General features: G+C 56.0%; 2 protein-coding genes across 6 annotated transcripts in view; one reads left to right on the top strand and one right to left on the bottom strand.

Moving 5' to 3' along the window:
- Positions 1–896: 896 nt before the first annotated feature.
- Positions 897–13771, bottom strand: PRIM1 (DNA primase subunit 1). Of its 4 annotated transcripts, XM_034792122.1 has the most exons (14): positions 12850–13031; positions 11999–12156; positions 9600–9706; positions 9199–9272; positions 8300–8436; positions 7770–7828; positions 7130–7239; positions 6393–6484; positions 5747–5864; positions 5031–5100; positions 4170–4261; positions 3187–3285; positions 1805–1860; positions 897–1264 (listed from the first exon to the last, which is right to left on the bottom strand). In XM_034792122.1, the coding sequence occupies exons 1-13, from the start codon at positions 12950–12952 to the stop codon at positions 1841–1843; spliced, it is 1239 nt and encodes a 412-aa protein (XP_034648013.1). In that variant the 5' UTR covers positions 12953–13031; the 3' UTR covers positions 897–1264; positions 1805–1840. The 4 variants fall into 4 exon arrangements, with proteins under 4 accessions (XP_034648013.1, XP_034648016.1, XP_034648014.1 ...); XM_034792125.1 differs by lacking the exon at positions 12850–13031 and adding an exon at positions 13648–13771 and having other exon boundaries at positions 897–1860; XM_034792123.1 differs by lacking the exon at positions 12850–13031 and adding an exon at positions 13572–13667 and having other exon boundaries at positions 897–1860.
- Positions 13772–16050: 2279 nt separating this feature from the next.
- The window catches only part of HSD17B6 (hydroxysteroid 17-beta dehydrogenase 6), a 10305-nt gene continuing 5148 nt past the window's right edge, over positions 16051–21207 (top strand). Inside the window, exons 1-5 of one of the 2 annotated variants that reach the window (XM_034792127.1) lie at positions 16051–16208; positions 16903–17224; positions 17782–18040; positions 18434–18597; positions 19324–19554. In XM_034792127.1, the coding sequence (XP_034648018.1) occupies positions 16119–16208; positions 16903–17224; positions 17782–18040; positions 18434–18597; positions 19324–19544 (1056 nt within the window). In that variant the 5' untranslated portion in view covers positions 16051–16118 and the 3' untranslated portion in view covers positions 19545–19554. Of the gene's footprint in view, positions 16209–16902; positions 17225–17781; positions 18041–18433; positions 18598–19323; positions 19653–21207 lie in introns of those variants that run through there. The other variant, XM_034792126.1, reaches the window with a different exon arrangement.

Genomic DNA, 21207 nt, shown 5'->3' on the forward strand with positions numbered 1-21207 from the left:
CATTCTCTCTTCCAATTTGTGCCCAACCCGTGCTAGGGGCTGTACATAGCTACAGGCAGGTAAGATCTCTGCCCTGCAGTGTGTTCCCCCATTGAAAGCTCCAATCTTGCAACTGGAGCCAAAAAGCTAGACCCCCGTGTCCCTACAGAGGCATATGGATTCAAATTAAGAGTGGGCCACTTTCTGGAAGATGTGCTCTAGTCAAACACCTGTTAGGGGATTTAATGCAGAAGTCATTGGCTGAAATTCTCTGGCCTGTGTTATACAGGGGGTCAGCTGAGATGATCTAACTGGCTTTAACAGCTATGAAAAAACAAAATGTGATTTTAAACCCACAGATGCCGCAGGGGGATGGTGCCGGGTCTGGAATAACTTTTGGGTCAATTTCAGAAATTGACTCCAGTGGCTAGTCCCTCGAAGGTCAGCAGGGGGCACTCTCGCAACTTGATTAGTCTAGCAATGACTTTAAATGACTGGCTGTCTAGAAAAGGACAGGGTTAAAAAACAACAGCAGCAGCTAACCCCTGCACCTAAACTATCTGACCGTGAGCCTTTAAAGGCCAAAGGGCTCTGGGAGAACTGGAGTGGCAAGAGAATACTTACTTTACCCCACTCCCGAGTCATGTTTGTTTCTTTACTTTGATGACTAACCTCAGCATTAGAACAAAAGAGAGAGCAACAAAGGAAATGGAAAAGCCAGGGACCCACGTACCTATTGCTCACTGTATCCCTCAGACCTTTCCAGTCCTGTACCTAGCTGCAAGCCCACCGCTGCTCTTTCCCCTGAGACATGGGGGTCTAGTGACCTTTTCAGATCACTGGATAACTTCCCAGCCAGGCCCCGTGAACCCAACCAGCAGCCCGCAGCACAACCACCACCAAAAGGACACACAGTCTTTAATGGAACCCTTTAATCGTTTTCTTTTTGCATAAAAAAGTACAAAAGAAGGATACACAGAGCGCCTCCTACTGGGCCATCAGACCCAGCTGCCTGGAGTCATTCGAGAGCTTGCGAATTAAACCCTGCAGCAGGGAGAGGACTACACACAGGCTGCAGCCAGAAGGGAACGTTAAGCAAGAGGAGGGACAACTGGAGTAGCCTCGGATGTCTGGAATAAGTCAGTGGAGGTCGAAATCTGGAAGAGCTGGGCCCGGGGAACCATTGCTTAGAAATGACAAATACAACGGTCCAATCTCATGCATCTGGGGCTGTCAGGCAGCTTCTTCCATTCATAATGGTTTGCCCCAGAGCAGCAGAGTTACCCTGATAGAAAGAAAACCCGGGGGTCATTTTTGCAGGCATCAGCCAGGTGCCGATTCCAGACCCCTGCGCCCTCGGAATCCATCAGCCGATGAGAATACCTCCCTTCCTCTCGAATCAGCCAGCTGGGATCCCCTCTCTCCAAATTCCCACTTTACCAATGGCTCTTGGTCAGGTAGGTAAAATTCCACCTTGCCCTCGTGCCGGCAAACAGGGGCGGGTGGGTTAAGCCGCCTGCTGTTTGCAGACGAGGGGAGGAACTGACATCAGCCCATGCCCCGTCGCCTCACGCAAAAGGAAGCAGTTCTCATTTCTTGCCAACAATCCACAGCGTAGTCCCCTCCCAGCGCACGCTCCAAGCCCAGGCTCACGCTGGCCCCTGCAAAATGAACATCCAAATCCTCTCTCTCCAGTAGGCAAGACCAGCTGGGTTTCCTTTTCTTCGAAGTCTGCTGAGTAAAGCCTTTAATGCCAAGAAGAATAAGGTAACTAGAGCAGTCCGCTGTCCCGATCAGAGCTCTTGTAACAGCTGGTTGGACATACCAGATGTAGATTTCCCCACTGGAGACACCAGAATCCTCAGAAATCTCCTTGTAAGTCTAGAGGAAAGAAACACGGGATCTTAAACAACAGAGAAAGCTGCACCTGTGGCTTATTCTACGTCTGCCTTCCTTTTCCTCTAAGCCAGTGGTACTCAGACCTCAGCGGTTCAGGAGGCAAATCAGCGATCAGCAGTACCCAGCAGAGCCATCGCCTGTTTCATTGACAACAGGTGCTCTATATTCATATTGAAACGGAATGACGGGGAAATATTGAATGTATATATTATTCTCACAGCAAAATGACTGACCAGGTACTATTACCTGATCAACTACAGTTGGTTAATAACACAACAAAAGCATCCTGATGGGCTAATAATTAAATCACGGTGTTTTAATATGTGCTGCAAAGACCTGCAGGAGACACACCGAAGAGCTACCCAGTCTGAGTATCGCTGCGGTAAGCAGGAGTGGATGGGCATTAAGACACACAACCTTTTGGGTTACGTTCTCATTGAACAGGTGTGTGGTGAGCAAGACACGAGAAGTCATTCTTCAGCTCCACTCTGCGCTGGTTAGGCCTCAACTGGAGTATTGTGTCCAGTTCTGGGCACCGCATTTCAAGACAGATGTGGAGAAATTGGAGAGGGTCCAGAGAAGAGCAACAAGAATGATTAAAGGTCTTGAGAACATGACCTGTGAAGGAAGGCTGAAAGAATTGGGTTTGTTTAGTTTGGAAAAGAGAAGACTGAGAGGGGACATGATAGCAGTTTTCAGGTATCTAAAAGGGTGTCATAAGGAGGAGGGAGAAAACTTGTTCACCTTAGCCTCTAAGGATAGAACAAGAAGCAATGGGCTTAAACTGAAGCAAGGGAGGTTTAGGTTGGACATTAGGAAAAAGTTCCTAACTGTCAGGGTGGTTAAACACTGGAATAAATTGCCTAGGGAGGTTGTGGAATCTCCATCTCTGGAGATATTTAAGAGTAGGTTAGATAAATGTCTATCAGGGATGGTCTAGACAGTATTTGGTCCTGCCATGAGGGCAGGGGACTGGACTCGATGACCTCTCGAGGTCCCTTCCAGTCCTAGAATCTATGAATCTATGAAGAGAGCAATCCAGTTCATCCCTCAGCTGGTTTAACCAGAGTTAAGAACACCCCTTTTACCTGCAGGGAGGACACAACCTAAGGGGAGCTGAAGTCACTTTCCAGGGGGACACAGCTGGAATAGAACCCAGGCAGCTGTGCGCTGACCATTGGGCAGTCTCGCCCCCTCCCACGCTTAGAAGTGAGGACCACATTTCTGTGGGGAGAAGGGAGAGCCCTGAAAGGTTTCGAGCAGCCTGGAAGAGGAGAGGCCCCGCCCAGTCCCCTCCTCGGTCCCTACCACTCTTCTTGAGAAGCTCCCCTTTGCGAGACTTGTCCATTTCCTCCACAAACTGTTCGAAGACTCTCACGTACGGAGCCAAGCTGGTTTTCTTGTAGTCTAAAAGACAAAGAGAGACACGTGCAAAGGATCTGCCGGCCATACAGAGCATATGCAGCGCCTCATGTTACAATCCCTCAAACGTGGGCTCTCTAGGCTGGGTGTATCAAGAGGCGACGTGAATTCAACCCCCATCCAGGCCTGTATCTTAACTTAGCCAGCGCTGAAACTATGAAGGCTAACTGCCTCAGGCCTACAGGGAAAATTCCCCCCTGGCATTGCCCACAATGCCGCAGTGGGACGCTGCCACCACAGAATGGCAGTGTTGTCTAGCGGCTAGCGCACAGACTTGCGACTCGGGAGTCCCGAGTTCAATTTCTGGCCCTGCCACTGGCCTGCTGGAGTGACTTCTCCTGTGTGTGCCTCAGTTTCCCCATCTGTAAAACGGGGATAACGTGAAAAACGCTACAGAAGAAAAAGGAGTTAATTCTTATTGAAACGCCACTGGGCTCGGCAGCAGTTAATTCACACGTCTGGGAGTATGCCACATGGGGTCGGAAAAATTCTAACTCTGGGGGCACTTTTTGTTCTACTTTGGAAGCTCATTTTCCGGGCGCAGCAATTTCCAGGAGGTGCCTCTTTCCTCCCCTTCGCGAGCTGAAGACCTCTGTGCTGCGCGCCCTGGAGGAGCTCCAACTGCTGCATGACACCGAGCCAGGCTCTCAGCAAAAATATTCTGTGGTTGACGAGTGGCTCTGGGAGCGAGAGGAACCTGGTTGAGGCCGTCATGTTACCGCTCTGGGGACCGGAAATACTGACTAGGAAAGAGGGGTATCAACTTTCAGGGTCTCCTGTCCCCTAGACCATGCCCCTGTCCGAGGTCCCGTATTAATGTGCTTTAATAAAAGCAGCATCTTTCTTGACTCCTGCCTCCAGCCACTCACCCCTGGTGCGGCGCTTGGGTTCCGGCTCCGCCTCGTTTTCCTTCTCTTCATCCTCCTCCTCGTGAGCCGTGTCCAGTTCACGACAGAGGCAGCTACGAACAAGCAGCGTGAGAGTCCTTTACAGCTGGCTACCCAACGCCGCTAGTCAGCCTCTAGCCAAGATCGGCCCCACTGAACAGATCAGCACAGGGCAGCCTCATGGCACGGCCGCTCGCTGGCAGAGCGCCGACCCGGCCCACTCCGCGCCGGACAGATCGCGCCAGAGAGGGGTTGGCTGCCCCACGGTGTAAAAACCAACCAACTGGCCCCATCCACCTTGCGCTGATAAATACCTTGGGGGTCTGCACTCATTAGGAGGCTCCGTTCGCCCCACGGGCTCCCCGTATTCCACTCGCCTGTCCCCCCAACGCCAAACGCTCTGGGTGTCTCCTATTCTCCACATGCCAGGGGCCGAGTCTCTCACTGTCCCCTGCTCCATTCCAGGAGCTCCGTCTCTCTTTCTTTTGTCTCCCCATTCCAAAGTACTGTTCTCCCCGCCCTCCCCCGATTTGCAGGTTGCTGCCGTGCTCTCTCCCCAACCACAGATCGTGACGTTACAAAGAGGAGGCCGCATTCTAGGAAGGATGAAGTCTCCTCTCCCTCTGCCTCTCCTTGATGGCTGAGCATCTGCCCCACAGGGCAGGGGCTCTGGGCATCCCCCATTTTCTCTCTGATCTCCCCCAAAATCAAAGGGGGTCTGCCCGTCGATGCCGGAATCCCAGACTCAGCGGGAGGCAGAGTTCGGAAGTGATTGTGTTCACAGCCAGACACGCCCCATCACGCGGAGAGGGAGGTCCTGCAATCCCGGCCCATCACCGGTACCTTATGGTTGGAACGGCCAATGGGTCGAACTGATCCAGCTTCCGCAAATCGATCGGGACCGAAACACGACCTAGGAGAGGCAAAACCAGCGTCACTTTACCAGAGGCGTGTTTCCTGCGTCGCCCAGAGGCCACAATGAGGGGTCAGGGCCCCTTGGGCTGGCAGCTGCACAAGAAAGCAGCGAGACAACCCCTGGCCTAAAGACCTAGCAACCTCGGTTTGCTGCGAGTCTCAGGTGGAGAGACACGGCCAGGGCTGGAGAGAGGGAGGGGACAGGGACAGAAGCGAGTTTAGCACAGCGAGATGCAGTCACAGCTCACCACGAACCCAGGCAGGGGATGGGACTCTCTTTTGGTTGTGTTTGGACAGCACCTCGCTGTCCAAATGATGACGATACTGGCCAAGGGGTGAGTGAGGAAGGGGAGGTAAACACGGTGTGGATTTCTGGACTGCACAGAGACCTGGGTCGGAAGGAAGCTCACGGCGCCAGGATCCCCCATTGCATTAGCCAGGGAAGCGTCTGGCTGGGAACTCGCTCCCCATCCTGGTCTGAAACGAGGAGGGGGCTTCGGGGCTGCCGATGGGGCGGAAGGCGGCTGGCTGAATTTCTCACGCTCGCGCCGGTGAGATCCCCTACCCGCGGAATGGGGATAACACGACCGCCCCGCCTTGCTGGACGCCGGGCCAGCGGATCTACATCAACGTGCGCGCGTGACCTGTTTTGGGGTGGACGCTGAACGGGCTCTTCAGTAAGTGGTTGACTCCCCTGCTGACGTTGATATCCAACCGGGGGAAGCAGTATTGCAGCATGATCTCCGACTCCGCGTGGGAGGGCTAGGAGCAGACGGACAGTCACGGGCTGGGGACGGCTTTTGTGCTACGAGGCCCCATACGCTCCCTGTCTCTGCGCCCTCTGCAAACGAGTCCCACCCCGGAGATTCAAGGACGTCACCATCCTAGGTACAGCCAGAGGCCCCGATTCTGGATGCAAACCAGCCACCCGGGAATACCCCTCGTCACGGGGTGCTGTGGGCAGGGCAGGTGCTCCCTATATAGTGTCCCCAGCCGAACAGGGACCAGCGCTGGATTGGGACTCAGAAGCCTGGATTCTATTCCCGGCTCTGCCACTGGCAAATCCCGCCGACGCCCTGTGCCTCAGTTTCCCCATCTGTAAAATGGGAGGGAACGATACCGGTCTTTGTAATGCATTTCGAGGTCGACGGATGGAAAGCGTCACATAAGAGCTAAGGGGGGGGGGGAATTCAATCGATGGATTGGGCCCAAAGACCAACCGTCCCCCACGAGCCACACGCCGCCTCGATTCTCTCCCGTCCCCAGCTACGTTCTTGGGCTGTTCCTTACCTTGCATTTCTCCATCTTCTTTTTCAGGAGCTCCCAGCGCTGGACTGAATCATGCTTTTTGGGGAATTCCCGCAGCAGGCTCTCTCGAACCGGTGATCAGCTGTTAAGGGGTTACAACAAGGCTCGCCTAGGGGCCAACCCCACCAGGGGAAGGCCAGAGCTCGAATATTCACAAGGCAAGAGCTGCGTCACCCTCCGAACGGGTAGCACGGGGACTGGGGCTCTGTTAAGCACCCCACAGAGACAGATGAAGGCACCCAGTCTCTGCCCAAGGAGCTTACAACACTGTGCGTCAATCTCACGCACACGCTTTGTATTTCTCTAGCGCCAAAGGAACGCCAGGAGCATTTCCCATCTCGGAGAAGTGGGGAAATGCAGCTGAAACCCAGACCTGATCAACAGACCCGGCTATCGGTCTGTTACAAGGTGTGTAACGCGACAGCCCCTAGAAGCCCTGACCGGGTGTCACTCCACTGCGGTCCATGGGCAGCCCCCCCGGCGGCGTTGAGTGGCTGCAGCTCCCGCGAATTACAGGCTCGGCTCGTTGATTTCACGCCCCAATAGACTTCCTTGACAGGCGTCACCCCTAGAGCCGAGCTGAAGGCACTCGGCGCATCCCGCACACAGAGCTAGGCGCACGCCTCTGGCTCGGGCGACCCCAAGAACCAGGACCCTCGAGTTCTTGCCGCCCCATCCGCTGAGCTGCAGAAAGGCCCCCGCGAACAGCCGAAGGATATATTCTGGGACGAGGGCAACCACCTTCTCCCAGCTCTCGCTGCTGCCCAGGATATCCTGGCCCACCAGGGCGTAGTCTTCGAAGTACGGCTCCACCAGACTCAGCGAGTGGCTGGGGAAACAAGGCGGGGTGGGGGATGAGAGAGCTAAGGAGCAGAGGAAGACAACACAATGCCTGGATTTACCCCAACGCCTCTACCACCACATGGCGGGCCGGACGCTCGACTACTTCCTCCCTGCAGATAGGGAGAGGGGGACCTCAGCTGTATTCTGGGAATGGGCAGGATCATGCCTGGCTCCTGGTTAAGTTAGAGCAGCCCCAGGGCTGCTCCAACATACACTCCTCTCCCTGTGGCCCTCAGGAAGCAGAGATCAGCCATAACTCAGTGTGATCTTGTCACACCCTCACCTGCCCCCTATGCCAGGGGCTGGACACAGAGCAGATGCAGAGCCCTGATGTCTTGCTCCACGCCAGACTGGGGAGGGCCCCAGCATGGGGGGCTCCCAGGGAGTCATTCTCACCCACTTTAAGCTGCTCTAAGCGGCACAGAGGCGCCTGAATACAACCGAGACCCAGGCCCAATGAGCAAGGCACGCCAGGCTGGGGTACATGAGACGCCATCCAGCGTCACGGCAACTGACCTGATGAACGGGTGAATGGGGTCGGTCAGGTTCACCTTCTTCACGGTTTCGGACCCGCCCTGGGAAGCAAAAGAGGAGACTGTTCGTACAACCCAATCCCTCCCCTTACCCGGAAACCGGGCGCTGAGCGAGGAAGATAGAAGATTCTGGCTCGAGGGCACCATCTGCAGAGGACCCTGAATGCTCACAGCTCCAGCTGGGGTCCAAGCTCCGGATCAACCACGGACGCCCCGGAGGTTAGACCCCCACAAGCCTGAGTCTGCAGACCTGGCCTCAGACTCGATATCGTGGGTCTTATTTTTTTGCAGTGTAGACGTACCGGCTCTGCCTCAGTTGTACAAATAGGGGGGGCCAGCACCGCCCTGCCTCTCAGGGGGGTGAGGATAAAGCCATTGCTGATACCACCGTGACCGGGGCCAGACGAGCCCCCGCGACCGACAGGCCCCATATTTGCGTTGCCTGGCTTCGGAAGAGAGATGGGACGCAGCCAGTTTCTCAGCCCAGCCCCTGCCCCGTCAACTCCCACGCACCTTCACGAGGGTGAGATACTCCACCACCGCGGCGCGCATGGCGCACGACCACTTCCGGACGGAGTCATCACACACCCAGCAGTGGACGCCTCGCCGGCCCGAATACACCCACAGGCGGTGCTTCACCCCGAAATCCTCTGCAGGGAGGACACGGAGCAAAGTCAGCACAAGGCTCGCCTTGGAAACAAGAAAGATCGTGCAAGACACGGGTAAAGCTCCGTGGAGCAGAATTCTTGGCCCCCCTGGGCCCCACAGAGGGCCAGGACACGTTGGGTTACGTTCTGGAGTCTGCAAACAGACCCGAGGGAGGCCCTGTTTTATTCTGCATCCCATGTGCCCTGCCTGGCTTAGCCCGTATCCGTTGGCAAACGGGTTAAAACGAGCAGCATCATAAATGACACCGAGAGCTGGTCAGGGGCCCAGTGCGAACAGCACCGCTCGTGCTGAGTGGGCCAAAGGAGCCCGCCCGGCTCTCGCCAATATACATGTGGCCTACATATCCCAGCATGCAGTGCGCCATCTCGATCTGCAGTGCACACTGGGAACTGTAGTCTCTGAGGGTCTCACCGCCACATGCCCGGCAGCTGAAATGGGTCGCCAAGGCGGCTCTCAGCTAGGGTGACCAGATGTCCCGATTTTATAGGGACAGTCCCGAGATTTGGGGCTTTTTCCTATATAGGCTTCTATTACCCCCCATCCACTGTCCCGATTTTTCACACTTGCTATCTGGTCACCCTACTCTCAGCCAGGTGGAGTTTGGATTCCCTGGAGAGCTTGGGGGAGACACCACCACAGACGTTCGGGACACGGTTAGAGAGGAAACGTCAGAGCCCCAACGGTGCCACGCAGACTGGCCAATACAGCAGCGCTTGGACCCAAGGGGCGCGGCCGGTACTTGCCCACGAGCGCGCGGTCGATGACACGGATCGCGATGGTCATAAGGGTCCAACACTTGGAGCAGATCTCGGCAGAGCTGAAAGGAGAGTGGCACAGAAGCAAGGCAGGGTAAGCATGGGCCTTCCACAATATAAACCTCCATGCCCCGGGCACGGCTGACCAAGCAGCCACAGAGTCCTGCTGTCAGAACCACGCCCCGTTGCCTACCCCTTGGTCATAGCCAGGGTGGGAACTCTCTGGAGCAGCGCATTTGTGACCTTGGCCCGACCCCATGCCTCAGTTTCCCCATCTGTAACATGGGGTTCCTTTGTCTGCTTCATCTCTTTAGACTGCAAGCTGGTTGGGACAGGGACTGTCTCACAACATGTCTGTGCTCACTGGAGCGGACGGCAAGAGCAAATACCTGCAGCACCTCCGCACGTCGTCGTAATCCGTCATGTCTATGTCGAACACCAGCTCCTTCTCCTGAGCCTGGAAGGCGCCCATGTGCACGGTGTTGCGCTGGCTGGGCTGCAGAAGGGGAGGAACGGGTCAGTTTCGATGGCCGTGGGGGCCACGCGGGCGACTGCTGGTTTGGCCGGGGATCCCTCCACGTGACCTGCTAAGCCAGCGGCGTTGCGTTCACGCGCCACCCGAGTTGCTGCATCACAAGGCCACGGGGATCGGTTTGGCCACCAGCCCTTGTGGCGGCTGGTGCGACAGAGGATTTTGTGATGTTCTCGCAGCCCCGGGGGGTTAGCACCTCGCTCAGCTCATTCTCTCCGTCGGTGGGGAGGAAGCAGCGTCCCGCACACCCTACGCTGCACCAGGGATCCTGCCACACAAATGGCACTTCCCGAACCAGACTGGGAGTCAAGATTCCTGGGTTCTAGACCCAGCTCTGGGAGGGCAGGATAGTCAAATGCAGGGGCTGGCTCTCAACTTTTCCAGACCACTGTCCCCCTTTCAGGAGTCCGATTTGTCTTGCGGACCCCCAAGTTTCACCTCACTTAAAATTACTTGCTTAGAAAATCAGACATCAAAATACTAAAGTGTTACAGCCACACTGTTGTTGAAACATTGCTGACTTCCTAAATCGACTGGAATATAAATCTTGTCCTGACATTTCAGTGTCTAGCGTACAGATCAGTCTAAACAAGTCATTGTCTGTAGGAAATTGTAGTTTGTCCTGACTTCGCTAGGGCTTTTTATGTCACCTGTTGTAAAACAAGGCAAATATCTAGATGAGCTGATGTACCCCCAGAAGACCTCACGTACCCCTGATAGAGAACAACTGGTCAAATGGTTAAGCAGAGGGGCTGGGAGTCAGGACTCCTAGGATCTCCTGCTGGTCCCATGGTTGGTGCAGGGGATGGAGAATATGAATCAGGACTCCTGGGTTCTATCCCAAGCTCCAGGAGTAGTATGGTCAAATGGTTAGAGCAGAGGGCCTGGGAGTCTTTGTTCCTAGCTGTACGACTTTACATTAGTCCCTACTAAAAACACAGTTCGCATGCGTCCAGCGTAGCAAGCAACCCAGGTCGCCCTGTGTCAGTCACCTGTCTTCTTCGTTATTTACCACGCTCCCAACTTTTGTGTCATCTGCCAGCTTCGTCAGTGATGATTCGACGTTTCCTTCCAGGTCACTGATAAAAACGCTCAGTGACATAGGGTCAAGAACCAACCCGAGGGACCCCTCTAGAAACGCAGCCTCTCAGTGATAATTCCCTATTTACAATTACTATTCGAGTCCCGGCAGTCAGCCAATTTTGAACCCATTTAACACGTGCCGTGTTGATTTAGCATCGTTCTAGTTTCTTAATCAGAATGGCACGTGGTACCAAGTCAAACACCTCGCAGAAGTCGATTCCATCAGTGGTTCTCAACCAGGCATACATAGGGATCTTCCAGGGGGACGTCAACTCATCTAGGTATTTGCCTGGTTTTACAACAGGCTACGTAAAACGCACTGGCGAACTCAGTACAAACTAACATTTCATACAGACAATGACTTGATTATACTGTTCTATATACCATACACGGAAATGTTAGTACAATATTTATATCCCAATTGATTTATTTTAAAATTATATGGTAAAAATGAGACAGTCAGTAATAGTGCGCTGTGACACTTCTGTTTTTTTGTCTGATTTTGTAAGCAAGTAGTTTTTAGGTGAGGTGAAACTTGGGGGTACACCAGACAAATTGGGACTCCTGAAAGGGGGACAGTCATCTGGGAAAGTTGAGAGCCTCTGGGTTACATCAACACTATGACCATTATCAACCAAACTTGCGGTCTCATCGGAAAAAGATCCCAAGCTACTTTGACAAGATCTGTTTTCCACAAACCTACGTTAATTTGCATTTATTATATTATCCTCCTTTAATTCTTTATTTATCGAGTCCCGTATCAGCAGCGCCATTATATTACCTGGGAACGAGGTCAGGTCTATAATTAACAAGGTCATCCCTTTCCCCAGCTTAGCCATATCCCTCTGTGCCTCAGTTTCTCCATCGATAAAGAAAAACGATAAGCCACCTCAGTGACCTGCCCGTCTACACTCCAGGCGCTAGAGTGGCACGGCTACTGTGCCATAGCTATCCTGCTGTAAACTCATCGTGTAGACGCAAGGAACTCCCCTTCCCCCAGTGACGGTAGCATTCGTCCATCCACCACGCTGGATCTACACCCTGGGTTGGGCTGGCAGAGCTGAGGGGCTCAGGGGGGTGGATTTTTAGACCCCGGAGCTCCATCGCTATATTGAGGGATGTTTTACGTATAGACCAGGCCGGAGAATACCGGATCCCTCAGTCCGGACTCACTCGATGCGAATACACGGCTCCCACGTCGATCTTGTAGGGGTTCATTTTCTGCATCTCTTTCTCCAGCTCCTGGGGGCTGTTGAAGGACTGGTACCGCACGTAGATGTCATCGCGCAGCGTGAAGGAGAACTCCCGCCGCTGGAAGTAATTCTTCACCACTGCAAGGGAAACGGCATCAAATCTAGCTGCACTCGGACTGTCTGAGCGCCCTAGGGAGATGTTCGCGTATCCCCGATCTAACGGCCCTCAGGCCTGACCGACAGCCGCCCGTCCCCTAGCTTGGGGCTCCCCCACACGCAGCTCCTCACCCCTTAGATGCCCTCCTTCCCTGCCGCCCCCCAGAAGGGTCCCAACTTCAGGACCTGGGCCGTTTAGAATCCCCCTTTTTACACTTTCCCGTCCTGCTCCCTGCCCCCATCTCCCCCCACTGTACATGCTCCCTCATCCCCCAAATTCCCCCCGCCCCAGGCATGGACCCTCCGCCCTGTGCACGTACCCCCCCCACCCTGTGCATGCATCCCCATCTCCCTGTGCATGCACCCCATCGTCCCCTGCGTGCACCCTCACACCCCATGCACCCCCACCGCCTCCTGCATGCACCCCATCTCTCCGTGCATACACCCCCACACCCCATGCACCCCCATCGCCCCCTGCGTGCACCCCATCTCCCCATGCACCCCCCCGCCCCCCTGCGTGCACCCCCATCTCTCCGTGCATGCACCCCACACATCCCATGCACCCCACACACCTCCACCGCCCCCTGCATACACCCCCCCCATGCACCCCCCATCTCTCCCCCGGGAGCCCCCGGCGGCCCCTCCCCGGTGCAGGCGGCCCGCGCTGCCGCTCACCCCCGCCGTAGCTGAGCCAGCGCCCGTAGGGCCCGTAGGGGAAGAGGCGGCGGTAGTAGAGCGGGAGCAGGTCGGGCAGGGAGCCCGGCTCGAACCCGGCCATGGCCCGCGGGGCGCGCGCGGGAACCGGCTCGGCCGCGCCGCACGTGCGCAGGGTGGGGCCGGGCCGGGGCGGCTGGGAGCTGNCCCCGCCGCCCCCCGCATTGCAAAGCCCCTCCCCGCCCCAGCATTGCAAAGCACCGGACTCCCAATGCATCTCAGCCCGGGGGCCGCAGCGCCTTGCAACCCACCTGCAGAGCCCCTGACTACAGGGGCACCCCCCAGGGACCCCAGGGCGCCCCCTGCCACGCCAGCGCCCTCACCCCAGTCCCAGCACGGGCCCCCGGAGGGGCAACCCAGCCCCCGGCCTAGGGTGCCTTGCAAAGCCCCTGGGGGCCGTGCACAGAGCCCCCTGCATGGCCAGGCGAGCGCCCTGCACGCTTGCAATGCCAAGTCCCGCATCAGACTGCGCCCCCCCCGACTGCGATGCCAGGCCGCTCGCGCCCTGGAAGGGCCACCCCTTCCCCCCATACACAGCCCTCCACCCCCGCCACTGCCATGCAGCACATCCATCGTTCGGGGGGGGGAACGGGAACAGCCGTGTGTCAGAGGCCCTGTACTGATCGCGAGTCATGGAGATCCTCCGCCATCTCACGGAGTCAGGGCCTGCGCTCCTCTATTACCATATTGCTTCTCTGCCCCCCACCTATCGGTGCTTTGGCTCGGCATTCGCTAAGCACAGTGCGATGCTGTTTTTACCTTGAAGTCTGTGGCCATGAAGCCTTGGCAGGGGACGGGACGGGGGGGGTCCAGAAATCAATCATTGATTGAAGGCTGGGGCCCAGGCGATCCTGTCCCTGCTTTCCCAGGGGCTGCTTCGCCAGCCTCCCTTCAGCCCAGCCTCCCTCGCTAACAGGCTGGCAGAAACGAATGCACTCCCCTGGCTGGTGAACCGCTGGGGGAAAGTTGATATTTGCTGGACCTTGGCGCAGTTAATTATTCATTTCTCCATCGACAGGGAAGGTGCTGCGATTCCACAGAGGGCTGGTAGCCGGGGGCAGAGCGGCACCACGGTCCAACGCTGGTCCTGAAATTCACGTGGCCGCTGCAGATTTCGTCCTCCCCCCCGACCCCCATCTCCAGAACGTCCAATAGGAACAAGGGAGAGATTTAGGGTCTGCGTGACAAGGACAATATGCTATGGCCGGACTACAAACCCTCCTGCTTCAGGGCATGAGCCGGCTTCTAACTATCAGGGGTCAGGAGGAAACAGTCTCTGGGGGACCCTGATCCCAGCTGCCCCCCACAGGGCCTCTTGGGCCTGCCTCTGGCGCAGCTGGGACTGGCCCCGAGCAGAGCTGGGGAATTAAGGGCTGTCCTGGTCTCATCCATCTGGCCGTGCCTGGGACAAAAGACTGGGGTGGCTTCCCTCGGCTTCCCGGCCCCTGCCTTGGAACGGATGCTTCACCGTTCGTCTCATCGGCTTAGACTGGGAGCTCGTGGGGGGAGGGGCGGCGCACTGTGTGTCTGGCCAGCACCCGCTACGATGGGGCCCTGTGCAGCGCCTGGCACAATAGGGCCCCGATCTCAGTGAGGAAGGTCCATGCAAGGCCTGGCAAGATGGGACCCTGATTGCAGTTCAGGGAGGCAGGGGGGCGAGAAGGTCTGTGCAGCACCAGGCATGCAATCCAGACCAGTGTGGGGCTGTGTCCCCCCCCCCCCCCCCGTCCTGCAACCTGGGGTGCCGTGCAAGGCCTTGCTCCAACCTGGACTGTTCACAACCAGCCTGCAGCTCACTCCCAGGTGTGTGTGTGTAACCACAGCCTGCCAGGCACACCCTGGCTCTCCCCAGCCTGGGTTACACTGCAGGGTGATCTCAACACACTCCCAGTCCCGGATTTCCCCCTCCCCACCTCGCCCCAGAAATGTACGTCCTGTGCTGCCCGGCCCTCTCCTGGACAGTGTGAATGCGGTCAGTCTGTTATTCCTTCAAGGGAATCATATACAGCAGCTCGTCCCCTGAAAGAGTTACCCAGACACCTCAACGCAAACACACTGGGTTAGGTAAAACCGTAAAACAAGTTGGTTACAAAGCGAGAGGCTTGAAGTGAGTACGGGCTCCGAGGCATAAAAAAATCAGAAATGGCTACAGGAGAAATGAAGATAAAACACTTCCTAGTGCCGAACTTAACCGGTATTAGTTACAAGCAGAGTTCCTCACCGCATGCCTCCAGCGCACGGTCATACTGACCAAACTCTTCGAGTCAGGCCCCGTCCCCCCAGAGTCCAACAGCCGTTTCCTTGGTCTTCTCAGCTGCAGAGAAGGAGATGGGCAGGGAGGGAGAGAGAGAGGGGTCCCTGAAGGCGTTTGCCCCTCCTTTTTATCGTTTATGGGACATTGAAAAACATTGCCAGCTGAGAACCAGGGGACAAAGCGTCTATGTGGAAGGATGTTCCCTGCTGGGTTTTTTCACCTGCATATGCCGACATGCACGTTTCCTTCCTTCCGCCTTTGCACCTGATGATTCTATTTCCTGCCTAAATGCAAATTAAGGCGAACACACGTTCTTTTGCACAGGACAGACCCGCTTGCTGACTTCTGCCTGGGCTCGGCTGTGGGGTTTGGACGTCGTGTAAATAACATCGTGTGGGGAAAGCGTCTCGCTTCACATCCAGTGCTGCCAAGCCTACGTGGCCAGGACGCTAGTGACCAGCAAAGGATGAGTTTCCAAACAATACCTCCCGAGGCGTCCCTTGTACGAAGACGGTTACAATGGCGTGCCGGGTGTGAATACAGGGGTGCGTTCCATCATATGTGGGGAGGGCTGCGCAGTGCCAGACACAATGGGGCCCCCATCTCGGTTGGGGGGGGGGTCCGTCCAGTGTTTGGCACACTGGGACCCTAATCTCAGGGAAGCACCACAATCCCAGGTGTTCCCTTCTGTCTGTCTCTAGACACACCCGTTCCAGCCAGTCTCCCGGCCCATCCATACTTCCCCGGCGATGGACTAGGCTTCGATACCCCCAGTCTGAGCACCCAGGAACTCAGCACCGCTGGGATTTCATGGGCTGGTTTTTCTGAATCCCTTTTGGGGCCAGATCAAACTGACAAGACCCTTTTGTTTAACCACAGGCAGAACCTTGCCCCCTGGCCTTTCCATGCCCCGCCCCATCCAGCGCTCAGCCGCCTACCCGGGACCTCTGCCCTGCTCCGCTCCACGGGGCGTGGTATGTTCCTCACCTTCGCTGTGTCCAAGGCTGCAGAGCAGGGGGACCAGGCGGGAGCTGGCACCCAGGGCAAGCGGAGACCTTGTTCACAGGTAGCTGGTTGTAGGCTTGACAGGAGCAAAGCGGCCGGTGTCCTCGTTAGTGATGGATACAGGGAAGGGTAGGGGGCAGGGGCTGGCTCAGGGCTGCTGGCTCGGGCAGATTTCAGGCGTAACGTGAACCGTTGTCCGCAGGCTGGCACAACTGGTGAATCAAAGGGGTGGGTTCTCCCCTGGCGTTCACCTCCGTGCCCAGCGGCTGTACCCCAGCCCCAGGTGGGATCTCGTACCGTCGGACGCTGGTGTCAATGGTGACACGAGGCAGGAGCGAGCCGGATCCTAGGGGGTGAATTTAGCAGGGTTCAGCACGTCAGCAGCAGGGCTCTTTGGGAAACTGGACTCCAGCGGCCCAGGGGGAGTTGCTGGGTGCGAAGCGCAAGAGAAAATACGGCCCGTGTTCTGAGCACATTGCGGGGAGCTGAGAGCTCTGGAAGCTCTGTCACCCTCCAACCCCGTCTTTTCTGCTTACGGACATGTTTTACGTCCATAAGGAGTTGAATTCTAAAATCCCAGGCACTGTTTCATGTAAAGTCCCACTTGTATTAGATGAGTCCTGTGGTTGCTGCAGGCGGGCTTCTAAGCACTCCTTGGTTGCTCTGTGCTGCTAAGCAGCTGCTCCGACCCACCCCAGAGCTGGCTGCATTTCAGTGCAAGTCTTGCCCCATCTGCTTGGTTGGTTGGTTTGCAGTGTGGGAGGATGTGGCTGTACCTGGCCGCCCTGCTGGGGCTGTACTTCCTCCGCCGATGGTACCGGGAGCGGCAGACTGTGGAGAACCTCCGAGAGAAATACGTCCTGATCACCGGCTGCGACTCCGGCTTCGGGAACCTGCTGGCCAAGCAGCTGGACGTGCGGGGCCTGCGGGTGCTGGCGGCTTGTCTCACCCAGCAGGGCGCGGAGCAGCTGAGGAAGGCGACGTCAGAGCGGCTGCAAACGGTGATCCTGGATGTCACCCGGACCGACAGCATCGCCGCGGCCACTGCCTGGGTGAAGGAACAAGTGGGGGACAAAGGTGGGGCCCCTGAATCGTCCACCTGCCCCTTTGCCAGGGGCAGCTCTGAGCTCACACAGGCTGGGGCTGTGCTAATGCGACAGGCAGGAAAGGAGTGAAGGATCGGGAGCCAGGACTCCTGGGTTCTATTCCCATCCTGGGGGGAAGTGGGGTCTAGTGGTTAGAGCAGCGAGAGCTGGCAGCCAGGACTCCTGGGTTCTATTCCCATATCTGGGAGGGGTGTGGGATCTAGTGGCTTAGAGTGGGGGGGCTGGGTGTCCACCCCCTCCCCCCCCACTCCAGTTTCAATGCACCAGTGCTTCTCCGCCCAGGACGAAGAGCTGGTGGCAGCTGCGTTCAAGGCACGGTGATGCCGGATAATGCTGGATAACCTCAGCACGACGCGGACGGTCCCTGCCCACGCACAGAGAAATGGCCTTTTAGCAGCTGCCCCAGGCACACGTGGGGGATTGGGGCCAGGACGGGGGTTGGTTTAATTGCCAGGTTGGTGCCGTTAGGGGATTTCAGATCGAAGGGGAACAGCCTCCCCCCATGCTCATTCGTTCTCCCTTTCCCAGGGCTCTGGGGCCTGGTGAACAACGCGGGGCTCGTCTTCCCCGTGGCCCCCAACGAGTGGCTGACCAAGGACGACTTCGTCAAGGTGCTGGACGTGAACCTGGTCGGCCTGATCGAGGTGACCCTCAGCTTCCTGCCCCTGGTGAAACGAGCCAGGGGCCGAGTCGTCAACGTGGCCAGTATCCTGGGCCGGCTGGCCTTCTACGGAGGGGGCTACTGCCCTTCTAAGTACGGCGTGGAGGCGTTCTCCGACAGCCTCAGGTACCCAGCCCCAGAGCAGCCCAGAAATGTCCAAGTGCGGAGAGGCCCAGGGCTAGGAGTTTCTAAAGCGATTTGGGGGCCACAAGTTTTGAGGGCCTGCCCTGAAACCCCTTAAAAGAGCCTGATTCGCAGAGACGGTCCTTAGCGCCCGCCCTCTGGGGAGCAGGCTCCTTTGTGGGTCCCCTATCGGCCTCCCCAAATCCCTAGTGCTTTGGGAAACCTGGCCCTGGCCACTGATTTCCAGGCGCGTTGATTTTAAGGGGCCCCAGCGTTGGGCCTTGTTCCCAAAGAGGGAGTTGGGGGGGCGCTCCCGAAATCGGAGGCAGGCTCGTGCTGGGCTCCCGAAATCCGCGGCGTCCGGTGGCTGGCGGTGACAGGCTTGCCCCATTCCAGGCGCGAGCTCCGGCCCTTCGGCGTGAAGATCGCCATTGTGGAGCCGGGCTATTTCCGTACGCCCATGACGGAGACCCAGCGCAATCTGGAGTGCCTGGAGCAGAGCTGGCGCCGCGCCCGCCCCGACATCAAGGAGAGCTACGGGCAGCGCTACTTCGACAGCCGTGAGAGCTCCTGCGGCGTCCTGGGGAGACGGGGACTCTCTGGCCAGGCTCCCGAGGGTGGGAAGAGGGGAGAAGCCAGCCAGCCCATAAACAATCGGTCCCCTCGTCTCCCCTGACGGGGACCCCGGAGCTGCTGTGCTGGGGCGTCTGCCCGAATACAGCCAAATTTCTGCAAAGGGGCGCTCAGTTGCTGTAGTGAACTCACACGCTGGGTGTAGGGGGAGAGGCTGCCCTCTGCAGGACGGATGCTCGCTGTGCGGCTGTGGGTGGTAGCCCCTACGCTGTTAATAGCTAATGGAGATTCTCCACAGGCAGGGCTTTTGCAGCACGGGCTCCAAGTTCGGGGCAAATTAAGACTAAGGGGGGGGGTGTCGAGTCCTCTGAAGATTTTAGCCTCGCCCCAAAGAGTCAGTTGCTTCCAACTAGGGGATTCCCCACAGTTATGCCCTGTCTTTGACTGGAAATCCAGTTCCCAGGGAGACATCGTTACGTTTAAGAGTCAACACGCCACTGATCTGAATAGGGGCAGCGCTATCGACGCAGGCTGCCTGCAGACTCAGAAAGTCGCCGTAACTGGCGGAGCATTTCTCTGCAGCCATGGGGGTCAAAGCTTAGTCCTCCTCCCCCCCCACAAAGGGCTGAATCCCTCCGGACTGAAATCTGCCGTGTGTGTGTGTGTCTCTCTCTCTCTCATGGGACTGACATCTCCCCCTTCTCTGCCTACAGGCCACAAGCTCACCAAAGAGATACTCTTGACAAAACCCAGCACCAATCTCTACCTGGTCACTGACTGCATGGAGCACGCGCTGACAGCCCGTCACCCTCGCACCCGCTACTCCGGGGGCTGGGACGCCCAGTTCTTCTACATCCCCCTCTCCTACCTGCCCACGGCCTTGGCAGACTGGGTGCTGACCTGGACTTGGCCCCGCCCAGCCCAGGCCCTGTAAATGGGGGGATGTGACGTTATTGACATAAACTGGGACCATATAGGTCATTGTTGCAACCAAGGTCCTGTAGTGGCACCCAAATCTTGTATAAAGGGGGTCAAATGGGGTGTCTAGGACAAGGTTATGGTTTGCTGGTTATGATTATGCTGTCTATATGTGTGTATCAGTTTTGTAGTTGAAGTTATGAATATTGGCTCTACACTGTCTGTATGGCAAACTTATGCTATGCTTCTGGGTGACATCCCAGACAAGCTGAGATTAGCTCTGCCTAGCCTGCTTGATGGCCCATTAAGGACCATCAGCTATACAATGGACCCATTGAGAGAAGGCAGATACGCCTTGTAACTCAGCAAAGTATGCAGGGACTGGCCCATGTGACTCCAGACTCCATTTTGCTGTAATTTTCCACGGTAAGAACAAAGAGGTGTTCTTACACCTGGAAAAGACTATATAAGGCTGATGCCTCATCTACATCTTGTCTTCAATCCTGCTTCTTACCTCTGGAGGGACTTTGCTACAAGCTGGAGCTTTGAACAAAGGACTGAGGACCCATCCCAGCGGGGGATGTTCCAGAGACTTGATTTGAACCTGCAGTTTATTCCATCGCTGCTGCAAGCCTGAACCAAGAACTTTGCCATTACTGTATGTAATTGATCCCATTTAACCAATTCTAACTCTCATCTCTATCTTTTTCCTTTTATGAATAAACCTTTAGATTTTAGATTCTAAAGGATTGGCAACAGCGTGATTTGTGGGCAAGACCTGATTTGTATATTGACCTGGGTCTGGGGCTTGGTCCTTTGGGATCAGGAGAACCTTTTTTCTTTTATTTGGGTATTGGTTTTCATAATCATTTGTCCCCATACTAGTGGTACTGGTGGTGATACTGGGAAACTGGAGTGTCTAAGGAGATTGCTTGTGAGACTTGCGGTTAGCCGGGGGGTGAGACCGAAGTCCTCTTAGTCTGGCTGGTTTGGTTTGCCTTAGAGGTGGAAAAAACCCCAGCCTTGGGCTGTAACTGCCCTGTTTGAGCAATTTGTCCTGAGTTAAAAGAACAGGAGTACTTGTGGCACCTTAGAGACTAACAAATTTATTAGAGCATAAGCTTTCGTGGACTACAGCCCACTTCTTCGGATGCATATGATATGCATCCGAAGAAGTGGGCTGTAGTCCACGAAAGCTTATGCTCTAATAAATTTGTTAGTCTCTAAGGTGCCACAAGTACTCCTGTTCTTTTTTTTGTAGTATCATCCTTACTGAAAGGCACTGATTAAGCAGCATGACCAACAGGGTCAAGAGTTGTTTGTAGTGTTGTAGCCATGTTGGTCCCAGGATATTAGAGAGACAAGGTGGGTGTGGTCATATATTTCATTGGACCAACTCCTGTTTATGGAAGAGACAAGCTTTCAAGCTACGTAGAGCTCCTCTTCAGCGCTGGGGAAGGTACTCAAAAGTCTCAGCTGAATGCGAGATGGAACAGATGAGAGACCATTCAACGTGAAGTGGCTCATTAACACTGCTCCAGTCATAGGACAAACAAAGGGGGAGGAGGGAGTTAGTGGGTTACCAAGTGTAAATAAACTACAAATCCAGTGTCTTTATTAAAACCCATGTTTTTTAGTGTCTAGCAAAGTTTATGAATTTAAACTCCCAGGCTCACCTT

Source organism: Trachemys scripta, chromosome 16, assembly GCF_013100865.1.
Source record: "Trachemys scripta elegans isolate TJP31775 chromosome 16, CAS_Tse_1.0, whole genome shotgun sequence".
Lineage (NCBI taxonomy): Eukaryota > Metazoa > Chordata > Testudines > Emydidae > Trachemys > Trachemys scripta.

What these genes read in the sequence shown, in the direction of transcription:
- PRIM1 (XM_034792122.1), bottom strand. Translation starts at nt 12,952, where the DNA reads ATGGCCGGGTTCGAGCCGGGCTCCCTGCCCGACCTGCTCCCGCTCTAC. An exon ending in CCCATTCACCCGTTCATCAG is followed by an intron (nt 7,240 to 7,769) that starts GTCAGTTGCCGT and finishes TTGTTTCCCCAG; the next exon opens with CCACTCGCTGAGTCTGGTGG. An exon ending in GGAGCTTCTCAAGAAGAGTG is followed by an intron (nt 1,861 to 3,186) that starts GTAGGGACCGAG and finishes TCTTTCCTCTAG; the next exon opens with ACTTACAAGGAGATTTCTGA.